Source organism: Galeopterus variegatus, unplaced genomic scaffold (genome assembly GCF_000696425.1).
Source record: "Galeopterus variegatus unplaced genomic scaffold, G_variegatus-3.0.2 Scaffold111, whole genome shotgun sequence".
NCBI lineage: Eukaryota > Metazoa > Chordata > Mammalia > Dermoptera > Cynocephalidae > Galeopterus > Galeopterus variegatus.
In genome coordinates this window covers 362,500-381,808 of record NW_007726222.1, presented here as the reverse complement: position 1 = coordinate 381,808, position 19,309 = coordinate 362,500, and the positions used below count along the sequence as shown (strand labels likewise).

The window sequence follows — 19,309 nt, the reverse complement described above, 5'->3', positions numbered from 1 at the left end:
TAAAGTCTGAACACTGCAGCCTCTCGTTCCAGGCTTGCCTCCTCCTGGCCCTGCCAACCTACGGCAGCCTCCCCACTGTCTACACTGCTGCCATGCTGCCCTGTGAGGACAGCCCTCCTTCCCAACAGGCTCAGAGAGCTCAGCCTCCCCAGCAAGGATCAAGGTCCTGCGATGCATCAGGCAGTGACTCCTCAAGTAGGTGGCTAGAGACCCTTGTCATCGCCCCTTCCACCCGTCCCCTCCCCCTCCCCACGTCAGCCTCACTGGGCGGGGGGGCCCTGGTCCAGTTCTGTGCCCCCTGGCTGTGCAACCTCAGGCAAACCTCTTCACGTGTTGAGCCTCTGCTTCTTTGTCTGGAAAGTCGGTACATCATACCCACTTCCCAGGACCATCTGACAATCACACGAGCTCACGGATGTTAAATAGCTGCTGCAGCACCTAATGTTGAAACCATGAAACTGAGGGCTCCCCCCAACACACCCTGGACTTTCTGCCTCCTGCTGAGTCCCTATTCCTGGGTTACCTCCCTGCGTGGCCTGCCTCCCTCCCCCACTTCTCCAGTTTTGTCTGCACGAGGCCCACGGTGCCTCCCACCCCTCCACTCAAGGGGAGCCCTCTTCAATGTTGGCTTTCGTCACGCTCCTCCAGCCCTTCCCACAACTTCCACAGCCTGTGGGCTAAAGTCTGAACACTGCAGCCTCTCGTTCCAGGCTTGCCTCCTCCTGGCCCTGCCAACCTATGGCAGCCTCCCCACTGTCTACACTACTGCCATGCTGCCCCGTGAGGACAGCCCTCCTTCACAACAGGCTCAGAGAGCTCAGCCTCCCCAGCAAGGATCAAGGTCCTGCGTGCAAACCAGGCTATGAGGGCTTGGACGCCCTGGTACTCTGTGCTATGTGTGCAGCACCTTAGGGCAGCTGGCCCTGATGCTCCGGGCCATCTCCACCCCAGCCCTTCCACTCTTAAACCCAGGACCTGCTCCTCTACAGAATCAACACTCCCACGCAGGACAGCATAAGCTCTGAGTCAGCTGACCCAGGAGGTCACATCTCATCTTCGTTCTCACCAGCTGTGTGACCTTGGGCAAGTCTCCATGCCTCAGTTTCCCGAGGAGGGCTGTTACTACCACTTACCTCTACAGCATTCTTATGAGGTAATGGAGATAATACATGTAAAGTGCTGATAACAGAGCCTGGGACACAGTATCATAATTATGCCATCTTTGCCACAGTTCCAACTTATTGGGTATGTCCTCAGTCTCAGGGCTTTACAGTTATTCTGTCACTATTCCTCACTCTGCAAGGCAAGTCATATTATCCTCATTTCAAATTTAAAAAGTGAGGGGCCAGCCCGTGGCTCACTCGGGAGAGTGCGGTGCTGAGAACACCAAGGCCACGGGTTTGGATCCCATATAGGGATGGCCGGTTGCTCACTTGGGAGAGCGTGGCGCTGACAACACCAAGTCAAGGGATAAGATCCCCTTACTGGTCATCTTTAAAAAAAAAAAAAAAAAAAAATTTAAAAATGAGTGCTCAAAGGAGTAATTTACCCAGGATCCTAGCCCAGACCGGCCTGATCCCAAAGACTGTGCTCTTCAGAGTCGTGATCACTTACGTGTACACACCACATGTGGGGTCCTAAGCCCTTTGTGCACATTATCACATGTACAAAACTCACCACAGCCCTACAAAATAGGAACTAGTATTATCATCTCCATTTCACAGATAAGGAAACCGAGGCACAGCGAGTTTAAGTAACATACACAAGGTCACACAGCAAGCAAGCACAGAGCTATGATTGGAACCCAGGCACTTTAAGCTACAAACTGGGCCCCTAGTTGCTACCGTCTGTGTCTCTCACCTGCACTGTCCTCTTGTATTTCATGGGATCCTCTCTACAACCCTTCAAGGCAGGTAGTATTAAGCACATTTCACAACTAAGGAAACTGAGGCTCTGACACACAGCAAGCATGGAACTTAACCAGAAGACAATGCATTTCCAGGTGTGAAAAAAATGGCTCAGAACTTTCCTCAAATTTTTTCTATATTATTACATTCTGGAACACCACTCACCGGGAGATGAGGCTGCAACTACCTTAGTGATTTTTTCTTTCCTGTCCTCTTAGTGTACGCTTTAACCACACAGACCATTCTGCAGACTCCAGCCTTGCTGAAGGTCAACAGATGCCTTAAGAAGGCCACAGATCAGAAATAAAATCAGACTACAGAGTACCAAGAAACTCTTTGCCTAAATTCTGCTCAGCGTTGGGGCTTTGTAGAGTGGTTGGCCACGGGCCCAGCTCTGTTTGCAGGAATTGCACAAAACACCTTGGGAATCCCTGGAAAGAGGACCTGCTGGGAGTAGATCAGCAAGAAAACACTGGGAGGTATGCTGCCGGCTCCACGGCCACACCCAAGTGAGGCGTCATTAACTGATCACAGTGTTCTTTTCCACAGAGGCGGGGCGGGGGGAAGCTCAGGATGCTCTGGAGAACAGTGTTCTAGGTAGTATCTACTGATCAAAACTATATCTCCCAGCTTCCTTGCAGCTGAGAGTAGACGTGATAATGTTTTGGTCATTGAGCTATGAGGAGAAGCATAGTTTGGTGTTTCTGAGTCATCTGTTTAAGGGAGGAAGTGTACCCTCCTTTAGCTGTTCTTCTGTCCTGCTGCCTGGAACATGGGTGCAATGGCTGAGGCTCTAGCAGCCATTCTGGACCATGAGGTACCTATGGGAATGGAAGCCACAAGCTAGGAAGGTGGAACAGCAGGTAGGAGAAGCCTAGGGCACTCATGGAGACCTGCAACATCCTTGGACTGCCTGCTTCTAGACTTTTCTTACAGGAGAGAGAAATAAATGTCTATTCTTGCTTAAGCCTATATTATCAGGCATTTCTGGTTGCAAACAACCAGACCTAACTCTCACGGACACACTTCCCAGCCCCCGTCTTCTCCCCCAGGTGTACTTCCAGCATGCTTGCCAACTTGCAGGTCTCTGAACCCATCAAGTTGCTTCACTGAACCCAGGCAAGTTGCCTGTGCCTGGACCTTCCACATGCTGTTCCCTCTAACTGAAACTCCCTTCCCCCACCCTGTCTACTTGGCAAACACTAACTTATCTTTTAAGACTGAGCTCAAGTGCTCCTCCCTGGAAAGCTGTCCTGGATCCTGAGGCTGTAGTGCATCTGTCGTCTTATTTCCTACAGTGCCCTGGGCCTCCTGCCCAGCTATAGCCCCCATCACCATTCCTATAATTATCTGTATCCATAGCTACCTCTGGGAGCTCCTGGTAGCAAGGACAGTGCCTGACCTTCCCCAAAGGTCCAGACAGAGGATGCACAGTAAATGTCTGCAGGAAGAATGAGCAGTATATAAGTGCCCAGAGGGGCCAGACATTCTGTGCTATAGAAGCTCCATCAGGAGGAGGAAGGGTAGACAGTGGCACAGAGCATACCAGTTTGGGCTATTGGGTCAGGCTACTGCCTGTGCCACAGAAAGTAGATGCTGAAAACCAAAAGATCTTTATATGACTAATGGAATGTCTCCAAGAGGGTATCTGAACGTCTCGGAGAGGTCACAGCCCCCAGCTGCTACAAGTGCCTGGATCACCAAGTGGTGATGATTGACAAGGCAGCTGCCTAAAGAAGCTCCAAGGCCCAGGGCAAGGTGGGGGAGGGGGTCTAGCACTGTTGGAAGCTGAGCTTACTCTGTGCTGGCCTAGTACAGCCATCTGGTTTGGGTCAAAGGTCTCCAGGGACTGGTTTGATTTATAGGCCGGTGCAGCCACCCAGGCGGCATGAGGATGAGGGCACAGGGAGGCCAGGGCAGGGGAGGTGGGGGGAGGAGGGAAGGGACAGTCAGAGGCCCCTCAGAGGCTGAGCCAGCTTCCTGCTTCTGCTCCCGGCCTCAGAGCACCTCCGGTTGCTTTTAATAGAGAAACATCACAAAAAATACTCAAAAAGCCAAGAAATATTTACTGTGCACCCACTGTCCACCCAGGGCTGCACTGGATGCTGTTATTATCTTGGAGAGGAAACAAACCCACACGAGCTCTGTCCGCCGCGGCCTGGCTTTTCACACTGACGGGCTCATCGGCCTCCCTCTGCTGGTATTAGTTGTATTTTACTGATGATGACACCAAAGTGCAGAGTCCCACAGCCTGTATGGCAGAGCTAGGAGTCAAAGCCAGGCTTTCTGCCCAACTGCAGAGCCTTTCCAGAGGGTTCTGGAGATCAGAGGAGGGGGAGGTGAGCAAGAGCCAGGGTCAAATGAGAAAGAGTCTCAGAGAAAGACGTGAGAGGACTGGTCACAGGAGGTGGCCATGCTTTCATCTTTTCTGGATTATAAAGACCCCATGGACCCCTTCATCTCCTGCAAACGTGCTCCAGCAGTGCAGAACAGAGTGGGTAATGTGGACTGTGGTCATTAAAGAGGACCTTAAGACCCTGGTTGGCACTGCTCTGAGCCTTGAGAAAGGACAGCTTTAGACGGGTGCAGAGGTGGGGCTGGCACCGGGCAGGGCACACAGCACGAGCAAGAGTGTGGAGGCAGGCGTGTGCCTGGTGGGATGGGGATGCTGGCCTGAGGGCTGGCAGGCCACACTCTTGTGACAGAGGAGCTGGAGAAGTACTCTTGTGAGGGAGGCCACACACAGGTGACATCTCCCTGGGTTCACCCAGAGGAAGAAGCAGAGCTAAGACAACACCCTCCCCCGGCAGGAGGCTGAAAACATAAGCCCAACTGGGGTGGAGGCCTTTTCCATATATTCTGCTGGACGTGTCCCAGGACCATGGGGGATGCCACCCAGAGCTTTACTGGGGGTGGGAGAGTAGGCAGCGTGACGTGACTGTCTCCTCTGAGAAACCACACTGCACAGTCCCCAGGGGCCCTCCAGACCAGCGGGGGAAGCTATGCACCTGGCACTGCACCTCCATCTCCTGGGATATGTAAAACACACCAGCCAGGTTCCCCCACTGTCTAGCGAGGGCCCCTTAGGCACCTGAGGGGGCATCCGTGGCTGGCTCAGGTCACAGAGCTCAGCAAAACCTGGCCTTAAAGCCAAATCTAGAGAAGTCCAGATCACTACACTGAAGCTAAGCAAGGGGAGCAGGGATGCCACAGAACATTTCAGATGCTTAATTAGGAAGGCTGCTGCAGCTTGCCATGATCACAGGGGAGATACCAGGGGAAGAAAGGAGCCCTTCAGGACATCCCAAAAGAGAGACTTTCAACCTGCGGGTCAGACCAGAGTCCAAATCCCAGTTTTGGTCCTGAGACCTTTTAGCCTCTCATGGCCTCAGTTTCTTCATCTGTGAAATGGGGATATTAGCTCACCCCACATTAAAGGGATTTCATGAAATTTCATATACATAAAGCACTTAGCTTGGGTAAGAAGACGTTTGTCAAATGGTTACTTTGACTTATCTCCACTACCAGTTTGGTTGGAAAACACATCAATTCTGTAGCAGAAAAGTTTTCTCCGGCAGAATTCAAGCTCCCCTCTCTGTGCTCTGCATGTCTGTGGTGGGAACTTCATGAAAAATCAGAGCCAGACCTGAGCAATGAACCCATCCAGGGCTGGAGTGTGGCAGGTAATCCATCATCAATAAGTCAGCCAGAAATGTCACCTCCCACCTAGGAATGCAGATGAAAAAGCCTGTCTCAGACTGGGGAGAGCGAGGGGCGGGGGTGTGATGAAATTTGACACCAAGCTGCTTCCTGCCAGGCACCCTGTGGGAGATGCTGGCAAAGCCCAGCTCTGGCCTTTGACCTCTGCCCTTAATGTGTTTACCCATGCCGGGGCTGGGGTCAGAGCCCAAGATAGGCCATGGGTTCAGAAAATGACAACCAGACCCAGCCAGATGCACGCATGTGTCAGGAACAAGGAAAGTGCTCAACAACTCTTGGAGCAGGAATATGTGCTGGTGAATGGCTACCAGGTTGGGAGGAAACGAGAAAGAGCCAGTGTGGCCTCCCGGCCCGGTGGCCACCAGGGCTGTTTGGCTTAACTGCAGCTGCACAGCAGGGTGTAGGGACCACAGGAGGCACATGGCCCCTTCTCCAAAGTCTGCACCCCATTGGAAAGACAGGATGGGTAACGCAGAACCTTATAACACAACTGAGGGCAGTCCATGACTGCAGGTCAGGATGAAAAATGGCACTGCATGAGGTAGTCTCTCACACCCTCAGGCCCACCGTGTCCGAAGATTTCCACGGGCCTGTTTATCTCATTGCTGTAACAACCTCCTTCTTCTTGCCCCCATTTCACACATAAGGAAATGAAGGCTCCAAGGACACAGGACTAGCAAGGGGAGCTGCCGCTCCTCAAACCAGTGCTCTGGGAGGTTCGGCCACCTCCACATTGGCCCCTCCCCCTGCAGGGCTCCAGACCCCTGCTGTCCCAGCCCTACTTTGCAGAATTCCTGGCATACCTCCTGTCAGCAGGGGGGTGGAAGCGGGGCCTCCTGGGTTCCCCGTCTAGGACCTTTGACATTCTCTAAGGTTCCCTGGTCCTGCAGCCTAACTCTCCTTAGACAGGCATCTGGGCTGAATCTTCTTCCTACACCCACCCCACTTGAACTGGCTTCTGGGGCCTGCAGTAACTCAGGTGAGAGCTGACCCTTTTTGCTGAACTGGCCCCAGAAGTAGTCCCATGGCGGAGGAAACTGGCCCACGCTCTCTCTCTCCATTAGGCTACCCAGCCCTCCCCAGTGGCTCAAAAGCAGCCCTGTCTGTGCTGGAAATGGTCTACAGCTGCAGCACCCAATATGGTAGCCACCAGCCGCATGTGGCTATGCAGCGCTTGAATGTGGCTGACGCAACTGAGGAACTGAATTTTAAATTTTATTTCATTTTAATTAAATTCATCTAATTTTTATTAAAGAGCCACATATGGCTAATAGCTACTGTACTGGACGGCACCACAGTGTAAAGTGTTCGTCGTCTAAAAAATTAGATGTGCAGACAGTCAACATCAGAGATCACAGAATTATGGAGACCCTTTGAGTTCATCTTGTGCAATCCCCTCCTTTCTGCAATGGAGAAATGGAGGTATAGAGAAAGGAGGTGACTTGCCCAAGATAACACAGCCAGTGGCCAAGCTAGAACCAGCTGAGCCAGGTTTTCTGGCTCCCAGTAGAGTGCTCTTTCCAGGATCTATCCCTCCTCCTCCCACTTTTACACCCAACACCAGGCTGTGGAGAAATCAAATTAGTTCAAGTCAAGAATGCTTTTTTAACTTTCATACATCTGAACAACCCATTCTGGCAAAACACCTTGAATAGCCAAGGGAGGTTGCCTGTGCCAGCCAAAAAGGGAATAAAAGCCCTGGGTGGCTTGCCCAACCTGGAGGTGACAAGTGCCTAGGCCAGCCTTGGAGCTCCGCCATCCCAGGGGACAAAAGGGAAGGCAGAGCTTACCCAAGCAGAACCCTGCCTGGGGCTGCCTGTCCTGGGGTCCAGCCCAGGAATGTGGAGGAGCTGCAGCGCAGTGGACAGGGGGGCTTATGCTTTGGTCACAAGGTGGAGGTGGGCTCCAAGTCCTAGGTCACCGCCTACCTGCCCACCAACCCAGATAGAAGAGTCTGTGCCATGTGGATACCTGCCAACAAGCAGTGCTGGGCTGAGACTCAGCAAGCTTTACACAGCCCTGCTCTCCAGAGGCCCCTTTTCTCGGCTGGACTGCCAGATGGTTCTTAGTAGCCCTACACTCTACACTTAAAAAAAAAAAAGCCTAGAATTCAGCTTCCGGGGCAGTAGTCAAGTGGAAAAGCAAAAGGCAGGGGTTCAAGTCAGCTCCTCTACTCCCGGTATGGCCCTGGGTGAGTCCCCATCCTTTCTGGGCCTTCATCAGCTTGCCTGTAAAATGGAAATGGCCATATCCACTGTGACCAAAGGCCACTCTCACCAAAGTCCCAACAACATGTCATTTTGTAGAACCAGGACACATGTCCCACTGTGAAAGAGACAGAAGTGCTGCTTCTTTAAAATGAGGTTGTGCAAAACTTTTAAAAAAAATGGTAGAAGGGCTGGGGTCTGCAGGACAGAAGGAAATGTCTCGGGCTGTGGGGCCCCCCACCCACCTGTGTCCAGCTCCTGACCACCCCCGAGCCTCCGGCCCTCTCTCCCTCGTCCACCACGCCCGGCCTTGTGGCCGCCCTGTCGGCCAGGCTCACCCCATTGACTCACCCTTTCCCCAGATTACAGCGCTGCCTCTGCCCGCCATTTAGGTCTCACTGCCCCCTTCCCAGAGAGGGGCCAAGAGAGCCACTGACACCCCTCTCCCCATCAAATTCTCCAATTTTATTCTTTTAATCACATTTATCTATATCTGGATTTATCATAAGCATTTTTGTCTTTTTTTCTCTTCCTGTCTGTTTCTCTCCCTAAACTGTCATCATAGTATCCCCAAGTGTCTGACACATAGGAGCTGATCAAATGTTCATTGAGTAATTGGCTGACTGATAAAAAGCCTCTCTCATTTTGACTGTGGCTCCCACTAGACTGTGGCTGCAGGGAGTGGAAAATGGATCTACCTTGCTCACCACTGCAGCCTCACTCCTGGCCCAGGGTCAGCACACTGCAGGTCCTTTGCAAGCACCAGTGAAATGACAGATGACCAGGTACCATTGTCTCTCCCCACGCTGCTGGGCAGGCTGACCTATGCAGGGCCATGTGTCATCAAGGAAACAGCAAAGGCTTCTTGACATCCACATCAAATTAGTAGCTAAGGGCAGGGTGCAACTAATTTCAGTGTACTATTCCTAGCTAATTGGAAACTTCTCGGGATTCCCTTCTCGGAAGTTTGAATGAGAAGCTTGTGTAGTCTTTTTGTTTTGTGCAGATGCTTTGGGGAGCGGGTGCTCTTTCCCTGGGCCTTGCCACCATTCAATCGTGCAGTGTTTTAAAATCCCACCATATGGACTCTGAGTTATCCAGCCATTCATTCAACAAACACTTATAAGAACCCACTATGTGCCAGGTGCTGGGGACATAGGGCAAAGCTGGTGGGGAGAAACACAGTGACTTGGAATGACTTGAGACTGTACCTACACAGACTTGAGGGCACAGAAGTGGTACTAGTGACAGTGCCGCACCTCCTGCAATGGCAGCTGAGGGCCTCACTTTGGGCAGTGCCTCCATGCAACGCCAGTTAACTCAGAGGCTCGGGATGCCCTGGGAAGAAACAAGATGAATAAAGCAGCCTTTCCAAACTAGGGCACCCCACACTGACTCTAGGCTACATGGACACATTTTCCCTTTGGAAAGTGAAAAGCTGAATTCTGCTAAACATGTTTCCTTGGTGGCAGAGCCAATGACAAGGATCTTCAGGTCTCCCAGGCCTGTTCCAGCTGAGACTGGGAGCCCCACCAAGCTCCTGCCTTAGACTGCACTCCCTGATTAGTTCCTGGAAATCTGAAATCTGGACATCTCCACTTGCTCCCCTCAAACCCCTCTCCTACATGACCCTGCACCCCTGACCCACCCCAGCAGCCTCCTTCCAGACAGGCATCCCAGGCACTGACTTCTGGCCAGTGCTGGGTTGATGGTACCAATCCACTGGGAAGCTTGTCACACATATATGTCCCACTGCAAGAGTTCCTGATTCAAGAGGTGAGAGATGGCAGAATCTGTCTTTTTTACATGCTCTCTGAGGGATGCCAAGGTCCAGGCAAGTGTGCTAAGTGACCAACTGTAGGACTCCCCACAGCATTTCCACAGCTAATGGAACCAGCTGATAGGCCCTGGCCCAGAGGCAGCCCACCAGGGGGCTGGTGGGAGCCTCTGCCTGCACCTGAGGAGAAGTGCTGGGGCCATCTGAGACTCGGGACTTTACACTAAGATCTGGGAAAATAACATGCAGCTAGCACATTGCTAAAACTGTCAGGGCGCAGGGGCGGGGGCCCAGGCAACCGTGAGACAAAGCCAAGGGGCACCCAAATTATGAGAAAACAGAAAAGATGCAGGAGAGCTGGGGAATGGGGAGTGCGGGTGGCTGGGGCAGATGTGTAGTTGAGGCAGCGATGGGGTGCCTGAGCGCTTTCCTGTTTCCAGACAAGCCCCCACCTCCCCCAGTCCTCCTGTGACTTCATGCTCACCCCCTTTGCTGAGGCAACTTGGCTCTTCTGGGTTCTGGACTTGCAAAGGAGCCCTGACTAAACGTCCCACCCTCTCTCTAGGCACCTGGCCTCCATCGCAAGCTCTGTGCGTGGCCCTCAGCTGCAACCCTGGCCCCTCACTCCAGAGATGGCTATCCTTCAAGAGATGAACAGGATCCCACACACCCCTCCTAGTGAGGCCCGGACATGAGGCAGACAGCTGTCATCCACCTCACTAAACACAGAAGCCAACCCACTCTTGTTCTAGGACCCCTCATGAAATGCATTTTGAGGTGGAAACATTAACAAATAGGGCACGATCTGGAACTCGGCTGTGGCTCCAAGTGGGTCACCTCGAAGGCATCTCCTTAAATGACTCTGAAGCTGGGGCAACACAAGGTCTTTGCTGGCAGCTCCATCCCCCCGCTGCTCCCCAGTGGGATCATAGGTCTGGGAGATGGGAGGGAGGGGAGGTACCAGGTGCCCATCAAGTGGGGTCCCAGGGGCCCATGGTGGCCCACGCCCACTGGGACTCCAGCAGGCAGGTCACAGGCGGGCTGGCAGCTCTATTTATAGGAAGCGGCTGCTGGGAAGGATAAGGAGTCGGGGAGAGCCGACACGGCAGTATTTTCCAAGCTCACGCTGTCTCGGCTTAATTTCATCCCAAGCAAATAAATCATTAAGGAGGCACCGAGTCCTAGAAGATCTGAGGAAGAAGGGCCATTAAACGGCACAGGCTTTGCTTGAATTATGGAAGGCCCGAGACGAGCAGCCTTATTAGTGGCTAGGCCGTAACTCAGGCGACCCGCCCGCGCCTTAACCGAGGGCGAGACCGGGTGAACGCGGCTCCCTCACCGCCCCCGCCAGCCCTGCAGCCCTCGCTCGCCCGGTCACTTGAACACCCACCCCGCAAATGTGCTTACTCTGTTCGTTGCTTTCCCAGCAGCAGCACCACCAAGTCCAGTCTTTGGGTTGAGAATGAGCGCAGTTTGCTGTGCTGGGTTTAAGAGTATTTAGTGCCATGGCTGTGGGCGCTGCTTTTATGGGCACACTGAAGCCACCGCCTGCAAGACGGCAGAGGACTCAGCATGACACCGCCCAGCATGGAGGTCAGAAGCCTGGGTGCTGGCCTAGGCCTGGATTCAAGTCCCAGACAGCCGCCTCCCAGGCATGGGCCGTGAGCTGGCCCTTCGTCTCCCTCAGCCTCAGTCTCCTCGTGTGTGGGTGGGGTGACAGCACCTTCTCCTCATCCCCGGGGATTCAGTGAGCTGCCTGCACCTGGCGCCCACTAGCCCTTGTATGGGGGCCGTGGAGGTTTCAACCAGAGGATGCGGGAGCCGCTGTGCTGAGCAGGTCTGGCCTTTTGTGAGTGCTCAATCAACAACTGCTTGACAAAGAGCTCCTTCCATTTGCAGTAATCCCTTCCCAAACAAAGTCTCCCTCATGGGAAAATCATGGGTAATAGTGTGGATTTACTTGTGCATACCTCACTGACAACTGTGAGAATTCGGGTTCCAGGACCTGTAAACTGAGTCACTGGGTGGTTGGAGAGGAAGAGAACAAGAGGGAAGAGGAGCTGGGTAGGAAAAGGAGGGGATGCAGAAGGCACAGCTGGACTGTCGGGAAGGGGAAGCAAGGCCCAGGAGCTGCCTGGAGTCAGCCAGGCAGGAGGGTGGCAGGCAGAGCAGACTCACAAACACCAGGCTCTGCTGGGGCAGGGGAGTGGCCATTTCCAACAAAGTGGTCAGCACAGACCGAGGCACCGAGGAATACACAGACGAGCTTGGCTGCAGGATCGCTGGGGGTAGACGTGTGGACTAGCTGTGATCGTGGGGCCCTTGCTCTGTGCCACACCCTCAACACGCACTATCATCGGCATCACCCAGGAGCTTATTAGAAATGTAGAATCTTGGGCCCTACCTGGACCTTCTAAGTCAGCATCTGCATTTTAACAAGATCCCAGGTGGCTTGAATGTACACTGAGGTTTGAGAAGCATTGCTGACAATAATTCTGTGGGGTAAGTACCATCACTATACTTTACAGGTGGGGATACTGAGAAACCGAGAAATTAGGAAACCTATGCCTAGGTCACCCAGGTTATAAACAGACAGACCAGCTCTTCCCCTGGGTCTCTGTGACTGTGCTAACCCTGGGGTTCTATGGTCTGAGCAGGGGTTGGGGCAGGGTCTCTGACATGTGGAAGCACTGGGAAGCCATGGAGAGTCTTCATCTGTGTGTGGGGAGGGGAAGACGCCTGTCTAAACTCTGCCCAAGCTCCACCCATTAGCCCCTTCCAGGCCCACCCATCATTCTCCTCCTAAGCAGCTACTTCCTGCATCATCAATGTCAGTTTTTTCAATACAGACTCATAAACTGCACTGAATTATCACTGCCTTGTCTCCGGTGAGGAGCATTTTCAAGGGAGATTAGAGGCCTGGGCTTTAGCTCTGGTTCTGCTGCTAATTGGCAGATGACCTTGGGCAAGTCCTCCCAGCTGTCTGGTCCATTCAGCTGCCACCTGTAAAATGTGTTTCTTGCACTGTCTGCTGGACAATATCTCTTCCAACCCCAGTGCCTGGGTCCCTGCTTTCATCCTTCTGCCAGTGCCTGAAAAGTGGAGCCCCTTCACCTCTTCCCCTTTCCTTTCCCCAAGGGTCCAACAGTGCCAGCCCACAGCCAGGCCTAGTAACTATCTGTCCAGAGGCAGATGCTGCCCCTCAGAGACACTGCCTCGGCAGCTCATCCCTGACCGATATGCACATGGCACAGCTGGTGAGGGCATCCTTGCTGAACATGTGTTCACCAGGCAAGTCACCGCCAGGAGCTGCAGCCTTTCAGAGAAACGCATGAACAAGATATTTAAGCTGGAAACCTTGGAAACTGCTCTCAGGGAAGGTTAAACACTCCCAGCTCATTTGCAACAAATTCACAGTGGCTCTGAACCTCGGGTGGCATTTCCATTATGTATGGTAAAGAAAAAAGAGTCAAAAACCTCCTGAAGCCAGCATATCCCCTTGTGTAAAATCCCTCAGATTTCACAACATGGAACCAAACTTAATAACAATAATTATTTCCACATTTATAACACAGTAATTTTATCAATCCATGGGAGCAGTAATAGTCATAATTAGCAATTTTTAAACCTACCATTTTTTAGTATCTGCTATGGGCCAGGCACTAGACCAGCCACCTTCTATGTATTATCCATGATCCTGACATCTCATGGCAAAATAAATTTTTATTTTTCAGACGAGGAAACTAAGGCTCAGGAGTGAAATGACTTGCTCAGGGTCACAGCTGATTAGAAGCCAAGTCAGGACTGAATCCAGCCTGGGGTCTTTCCAAAGAATCTGTAGCCCACAGTGCTGCTCATCTTGACCAAGACTGATTTCAAATGCCGGAGCCAGGGTTTGAAAGCCCCCTTATTGAGGGGGCAGGACTTCCATGAACCCACTTATGACTGTGTTGAATGCAAAAACTGTCTCTCAAAGCAGGGCCATGGTGTCTGAGCAAGATCTCTTCTCAGCTGAACGTCTGTTCCTTTCAAACAAAGATTAGGGGCCAGTTTCCTGAACTGAAATGTCTGGCCCATCACACAGTTTCTGCTTGGCCTGTGTGTGGGACAGTTGTGCTGTGCATGGCACACAGTGAGAAGTGGGAATGGGTCACTCCAGGGTCAGGCTTCGAGGGGGCAGCAGCTCATGGCCAACCCCTCTGTTCCAGCCAACTATGACTCAGGTCCCCCTGTGGTGGAGAAAATGAGAGCTATTCAGGTCGTGGGAGGCCAGAACATTAATATGCATTTATTGAGCACCTATTAAGTACTCTGTTCCAAGGAGTGCTCTGGGAGATGGCTGAGAAAGCTAAGATGCAGTCCCCACCTCAAAGAGCCACCACCTTCAGCATGAACAGCAGCATTGGCAGTAACAGAACAGCAAAACAGGTGTATTACTGGCCTATTCTGTGCACGTAAAGAGCCAGGTGTCTTATGCTGACACACACTCTATGTAAGGACTGACTGGATTACACAACTCCAATGATTTTAGTCCAATGTATCTGAAGCCTCCTTAATATCAAATTAATGTGATTCTACTGTATTTTAACGTGGAAACCAAATCATTCACAGGCACTCATCAGGTGCACAAGATGAGCTCAGCACTGCAATGGGAAATGCAGGATAAGCTTATTGATATTAACATTCTGAGCCCCATGCTGGATCCTGCTTCACTTCTGCTTCATTTCCAATACAGCTACTCTGTAAGGTGCATGTAATTATTCCCACCACACAGATGGAAAATCTGGGGCTGAGGGATGTTAATTAGCCAGGAGGGGCAGAAACGGAATTCAAGTTAGGACCAAAAGTTTATTCTCAAAGATTGAAAACTGACTAAATATCCAAAGAAAGGGATTTGAATATTTAAACTATGATACAACCATACCACGGAAACCCATGCAACTGTTAATAAAGAATGAAGCAGTTTTACATCAACTGCTATTAAACAATTGCTAAGGTTCATTAATGGGGGAAAATGAGGTATAGGGCAATGTTTACAGTATGATCTAAAAATTCTCTGTCATAAACATCCCTGGAAGGACATACAAGAAACTGCTAACGGTGGCTGCTAGCAAGGAGGGAAGTAGAGCTGGGGGCTGGGGTACGGGTGGGGGGTACTTCATGGCTACCACACACACAGTTTACCTTTCAGAAGTAAATACGCACATATTGAGTTGCCACTCTTTCCATTTCCCCTTGCATGACTGCTGGGGCGCCATCCCTGCCCTGAGGAACCTGATCACAACTCAGAGGAAGAAGGCATATGTGTGTGGAAAAGTGAGTGAGTGGGGTAGACGGGGCAGGGTGGGGGGTACTCAGTGCAGAACTGAGGGCTCAGAAACAGAGTCCTGGACTGAGGGCTGGGAGTGAGCTGGGAGCTGGGTAGGTTGATAGGGGAGGGGGACAGAGGAGAAACCAGGCCCAGACCTCGGTGGAAGAGTCACATCCAGATGTCAGGGAGGTTGGGAGGACCACACTGCCCTGTGATTCGCATAGGGGTCAAGCAGGAATATTGTGAGCTCAGCATGGACCGGGAGGACAGCTCTGGCAAGGGGATGGTGTCCTTGCAGTCATCCTGGTAGAAAATTCTCTCTGGACCTCATCAATATCAGAAGCCTTGGCTGGCTGCCAGCCTCCTCTGCTGAGCCCTTGCGCCAATAAATACTTGTTGGCAGATCGATTAAACCATCTAGGAACGACGTCTGGAAATACAGCTTCCGTGCCTTGGTGCAGGTGGACAATCCCTCTCGACCAGTTAGGCCCAACATATCTACGTTTGCACTCTCCTCTCCCTGCCAGTCAGCCCTGTGCACTGGTGCCTGCTATGTGGAGTCAGGCCAGCTCAGCCCTGGGCAGAATCAAGGCAGGGCTGGCCCAGGCAGCAGGAGATGGGGCAGAGGAGTGGTTGTGACCTGGGTTTAAGCACAGCTCTGCCACATGCTATCTGTATGGCCGTGGGCAAGTTCTTCACATTTCCAAGACTCAGTTTCCTCATCTAGAAAATGGGGATAATAATGGTAACATTGCCTCACAGCTTACTGTGACTGAAAGAAAAAAAAAATGAGTAAAACACTCAGCCAAGGGCACAGCACATGGTGATATCCAACAAAAAGTGTAATTATTAATACGCCCAAATCAAAGCTGTTCGCGACGACCCCTAGGCTGCTTCTCTGTCCCTGGGGTTCCTCTCCACTTCCTGCACCCTCACACACCACTCACCACCCAAAAACTCCAAGACATGAGACAAAGCCAATCTGTCAGCTCCCCTGGCCACTAGCACGTGCAAAGAGTTGCCTGGGAGCCCAGGAGCAATTCCGGAAACAGCACAGAGCAGATTCCAAAGGCCTGGCCCACCCCAGGGGCCGAACCTCCCAGCAGGCAGGACATTTACAGTGACATTCCCCTGTTAGCGATCAAGCATGCCTGATTCATGGTCCCCCGCTGGGGCTGTCTTTATACAACTTAGCTTTTCAGAACACTCTGTGGAGCTGTGCTGAGCCAAGAGCTTTGAGGGCTGGAGATGAAGCTGGCAGGAGGAGGAAAAATGACAGGGACAGCAGCGCAGCACCTCACCCAAGCTCACTGCTGAAGGCAAGGGTCCAGCCCTTTGCTGCACGGCCACCCGGGCAGGTGGAGCAGGCCCCTCTGTGCATTCTCTCCTTGGCTTGTCTGTAAATGTCTCCATGATGTCCCCATTGGGCAAGTCTGCCTCAGTGTGAACCCAGGATCCCTCAGTTACAGCTGTGTGACCTTGAGCAACTTACTCAAGCTCTCTGTGCCTTGATTTCTTCATCATAAACTGAAGATAATAATAGAGGTATTAGTTCAAAGAGTCATTACAAGGCTTAAATGAGGCAAAATGCATAAAATGCTTAGAACAGAGCTCAGCACAGATGAAACACTACACGTATTAGTTATTGTTGTTGCTGTTACTATTATTATTATTATCTGGGCCCTAGACAATCTGAGACAGTTTGCCCATTTGCCCGGCCTCGGTTCCATACTTCTCAGCTCACTCAGATGGTAGAGCTCCTGGGCGTCCTGCAGCTCTTTGCAGTGACTTCCAGATGCTGAGCCGTTCCACTCCATGATGTGGCAGAAGAGCAACTTCACTCACAGAAGGTTCAACAACATTATGCATTTGCAAAAGGAAATCACACCTTCAGTAGCTCCTGCCCTCAACAAATACAAGCTTCAGAGTTAAATGCAGTAAGCCCTTGCTAAGCCTTGCTTTTCCAGTAATAAAAATTCAAAAATTGAGAAAGCGATATCCATTAACTTATTTCCATCACATTAGAGCAAAAGCCTCTATTAAGGCCACTTTTGTTTTAATCCATAGGTGAACCCCAGAACCTAGTTACTCAAAGCAGTGAGCGCTAATTGCTGTGTGTCTGCTCTGTGCCGGTGACCTTCATTATCCCCATTTGACAAAGGAGAACACTGAGGTTCAGAGAAGGGAGGTAACTGCCCACGGCCTCCTGCTGAGTGCTGGGGCTAGGGTCTAACCCAGTCTGTGAGGGCCCCAGGCAGAGTTTTCTCCCCTTATTATGTGTGGGGAAGCAACCCTTTTTGCTCCCAAGCATGTCTCTGACTCTGGTCCCCCACATGCTGGTTGGGTCTGGGTTTGGGGACCTGCCACCATGTCCACAACCAACGTTGGCTCAGAATTATTTACATCCACACAACCCAACCTTGTGTTACCTTTCCTGCCCAGGGACTCCCTAGGGCCAAACTATTCCCAGTCCCCGGGAACTCACAGTAGACTTCAGCCAAGGCCACGGGCTACAGGCATCACACAATCCCTTCCCAACTACCCGCCTGTGCACCACTCCCTAGGGCCAAACTATTCCCAGTCCCCGGGAACTCACAGTAGACTTCAGCCAAGGCCACCGGCTACAGGCATCACACAATCCCTTCCCAACTACCCGCCTGTGCACCACCCCAGGGAGGCTCCACTGCAGCCTGTCCTATGGCCCACCCTGGAGTCAGTTTGTCCCAGGCTTACCAAGAACAGGCCTTTCAAGTCTAGGGAAGCTGAGCTTCCCCTTTCTGTAATCTCCTCCCCACCCCCAAGATAGAGAATGTTATTCCTATCTGGAGAAAAGCCTATTGCCATAGCCAACAAGCTAACCCTATTACTGAATGGGAGATGCCACAGGCTTGCATTACATGACATCTTGGCTCTCCTGCCTCCTAGATTCAGTATCCCAGATTTGGCCAGCCTGACCCATCACTGCCAGTGGGAGGAGGATGGAACACTCCAACTTTTCATCCCACCAAGCTTCTCCAACCACCTAAGGGACCCATGAGCTCAAAATACTCCAAACACAGTTGCTCTTCCCTACCCAACCTCCCTGAACATCACACCAAGATTGCTCCTGATCCTAATATGGGGAGCCGCTGGCTGCCACACTGTTAGCACCTTGGTTTTGCACCTGAAAACCAAGCAACTGATAATACGCATGTGTAAATCAGCAGCCAAAAGGAAGCCTACCCTACTTTAGCAGCCTGATTATTGGCTCTGGCAGCTCCCACTGGGTGTCAACGTCAGGCCTTTAATCCCAGCTATCATATTATTGGTGCCACCACACAAAATCTCACAGCAGCTGTGAAAGGGACCTTATACTGTCCCATTTTACAGATGAGTAAAGTGAGTCTTAAGGAGTTAGAGTGACTCAAGGACAAAAAAACCCCACTGAGCATTGGGGAAGTAAGTTGGACATAAGGCACATGAGATTCCAGAGCCTTGGTACACCAAGGCCACCCTTCTGGTCCAGTGATCGGTTTTCCAGTTCTATGAAATGAAGAGCATTTGCCGTTGCTCTAGGTTTTCTCACCATGGGGGTTCACCTGGTCACCCCGTCGAAGAGGGTTCCAGACAGTTTCCACAGGGCATCCTGTTGACTAAACTTGCCCTCAGGACATACTCATTCGCTCCTAGATTTAACCAGTTAAACAGAACAGATTCCTGCCCAACATTCCCAAGGACAGGCAGCCTTTGAAACCCCCATCCTCCTCGCCAGCACACTTACGGTCAAGGCCATTGATGTAGCGCATGGTGACTTCGCAGTGGCCCCACACAGCACTCACCACCGGGTACAGCTTCTTTCCCTTGAGGCCCTGGAAGGCCACGCCCAGGTACTGGCCGTCCACGACGAAGCTGAGGGTGCCCTCGTCCATGTCCAGCACCACTAGCAGCGAGTCGGGCAGCGCAAAGGCCTCGTCGGGCCCCAGGAAGGCCGGGTAGGCCACGCCCGGCCGGTTCTTGCCATCGTGGTAGAGGCGGCTGCGGCCCAGGTCCCAGCCCCAGGACTCGGCGTCACTGCCCACCAACGCTGTGTAGCCCACGGAGTGCAGGGGAGCCCGGGCCGTGGCCACCCCCACTACGGCGTGGGTGCCCCGCTGGCGAGCCGGCCAGGTGATCTGCCAGGCGTGCAGGCCGCGGGCATGGCCCACCTTGCCGCGGATGCCGTCCGTGCTCTGGGCCACCGGGTGCCGGTGGAAGGTGAGCCGGTCGTCATCCTTGACGAAGACATTGAGCGAGCGGTCCTCGGGGTTCCACGCGTGCCGCAGCTGCACAGCCAGCCCCGCCGCCGGCATGTCCAGCAGCTGGTCCAGCCGCGCCGGCCGCCCCGGCTCTGCACCCAGCAGCTCCCGCT

General features: G+C 52.3%; 1 protein-coding gene across 2 annotated transcripts in view; it reads right to left on the bottom strand.

The window, feature by feature from the left end:
* Positions 1-19,309, bottom strand: part of SPSB4 (splA/ryanodine receptor domain and SOCS box containing 4) — an 82,830-nt gene that overhangs the window by 47,353 nt on the left and 16,168 nt on the right. The window contains exon 3 of one of the 2 annotated variants that reach the window (XM_008586653.1): positions 18,683-19,301. In XM_008586653.1, the coding sequence (XP_008584875.1) occupies positions 18,683-19,250 (568 nt within the window). In that variant the 5' untranslated portion in view covers positions 19,251-19,301. The remainder of the gene's footprint in view (positions 1-18,682; positions 19,302-19,309) is intronic. The other variant, XM_008586645.1, reaches the window with a different exon arrangement.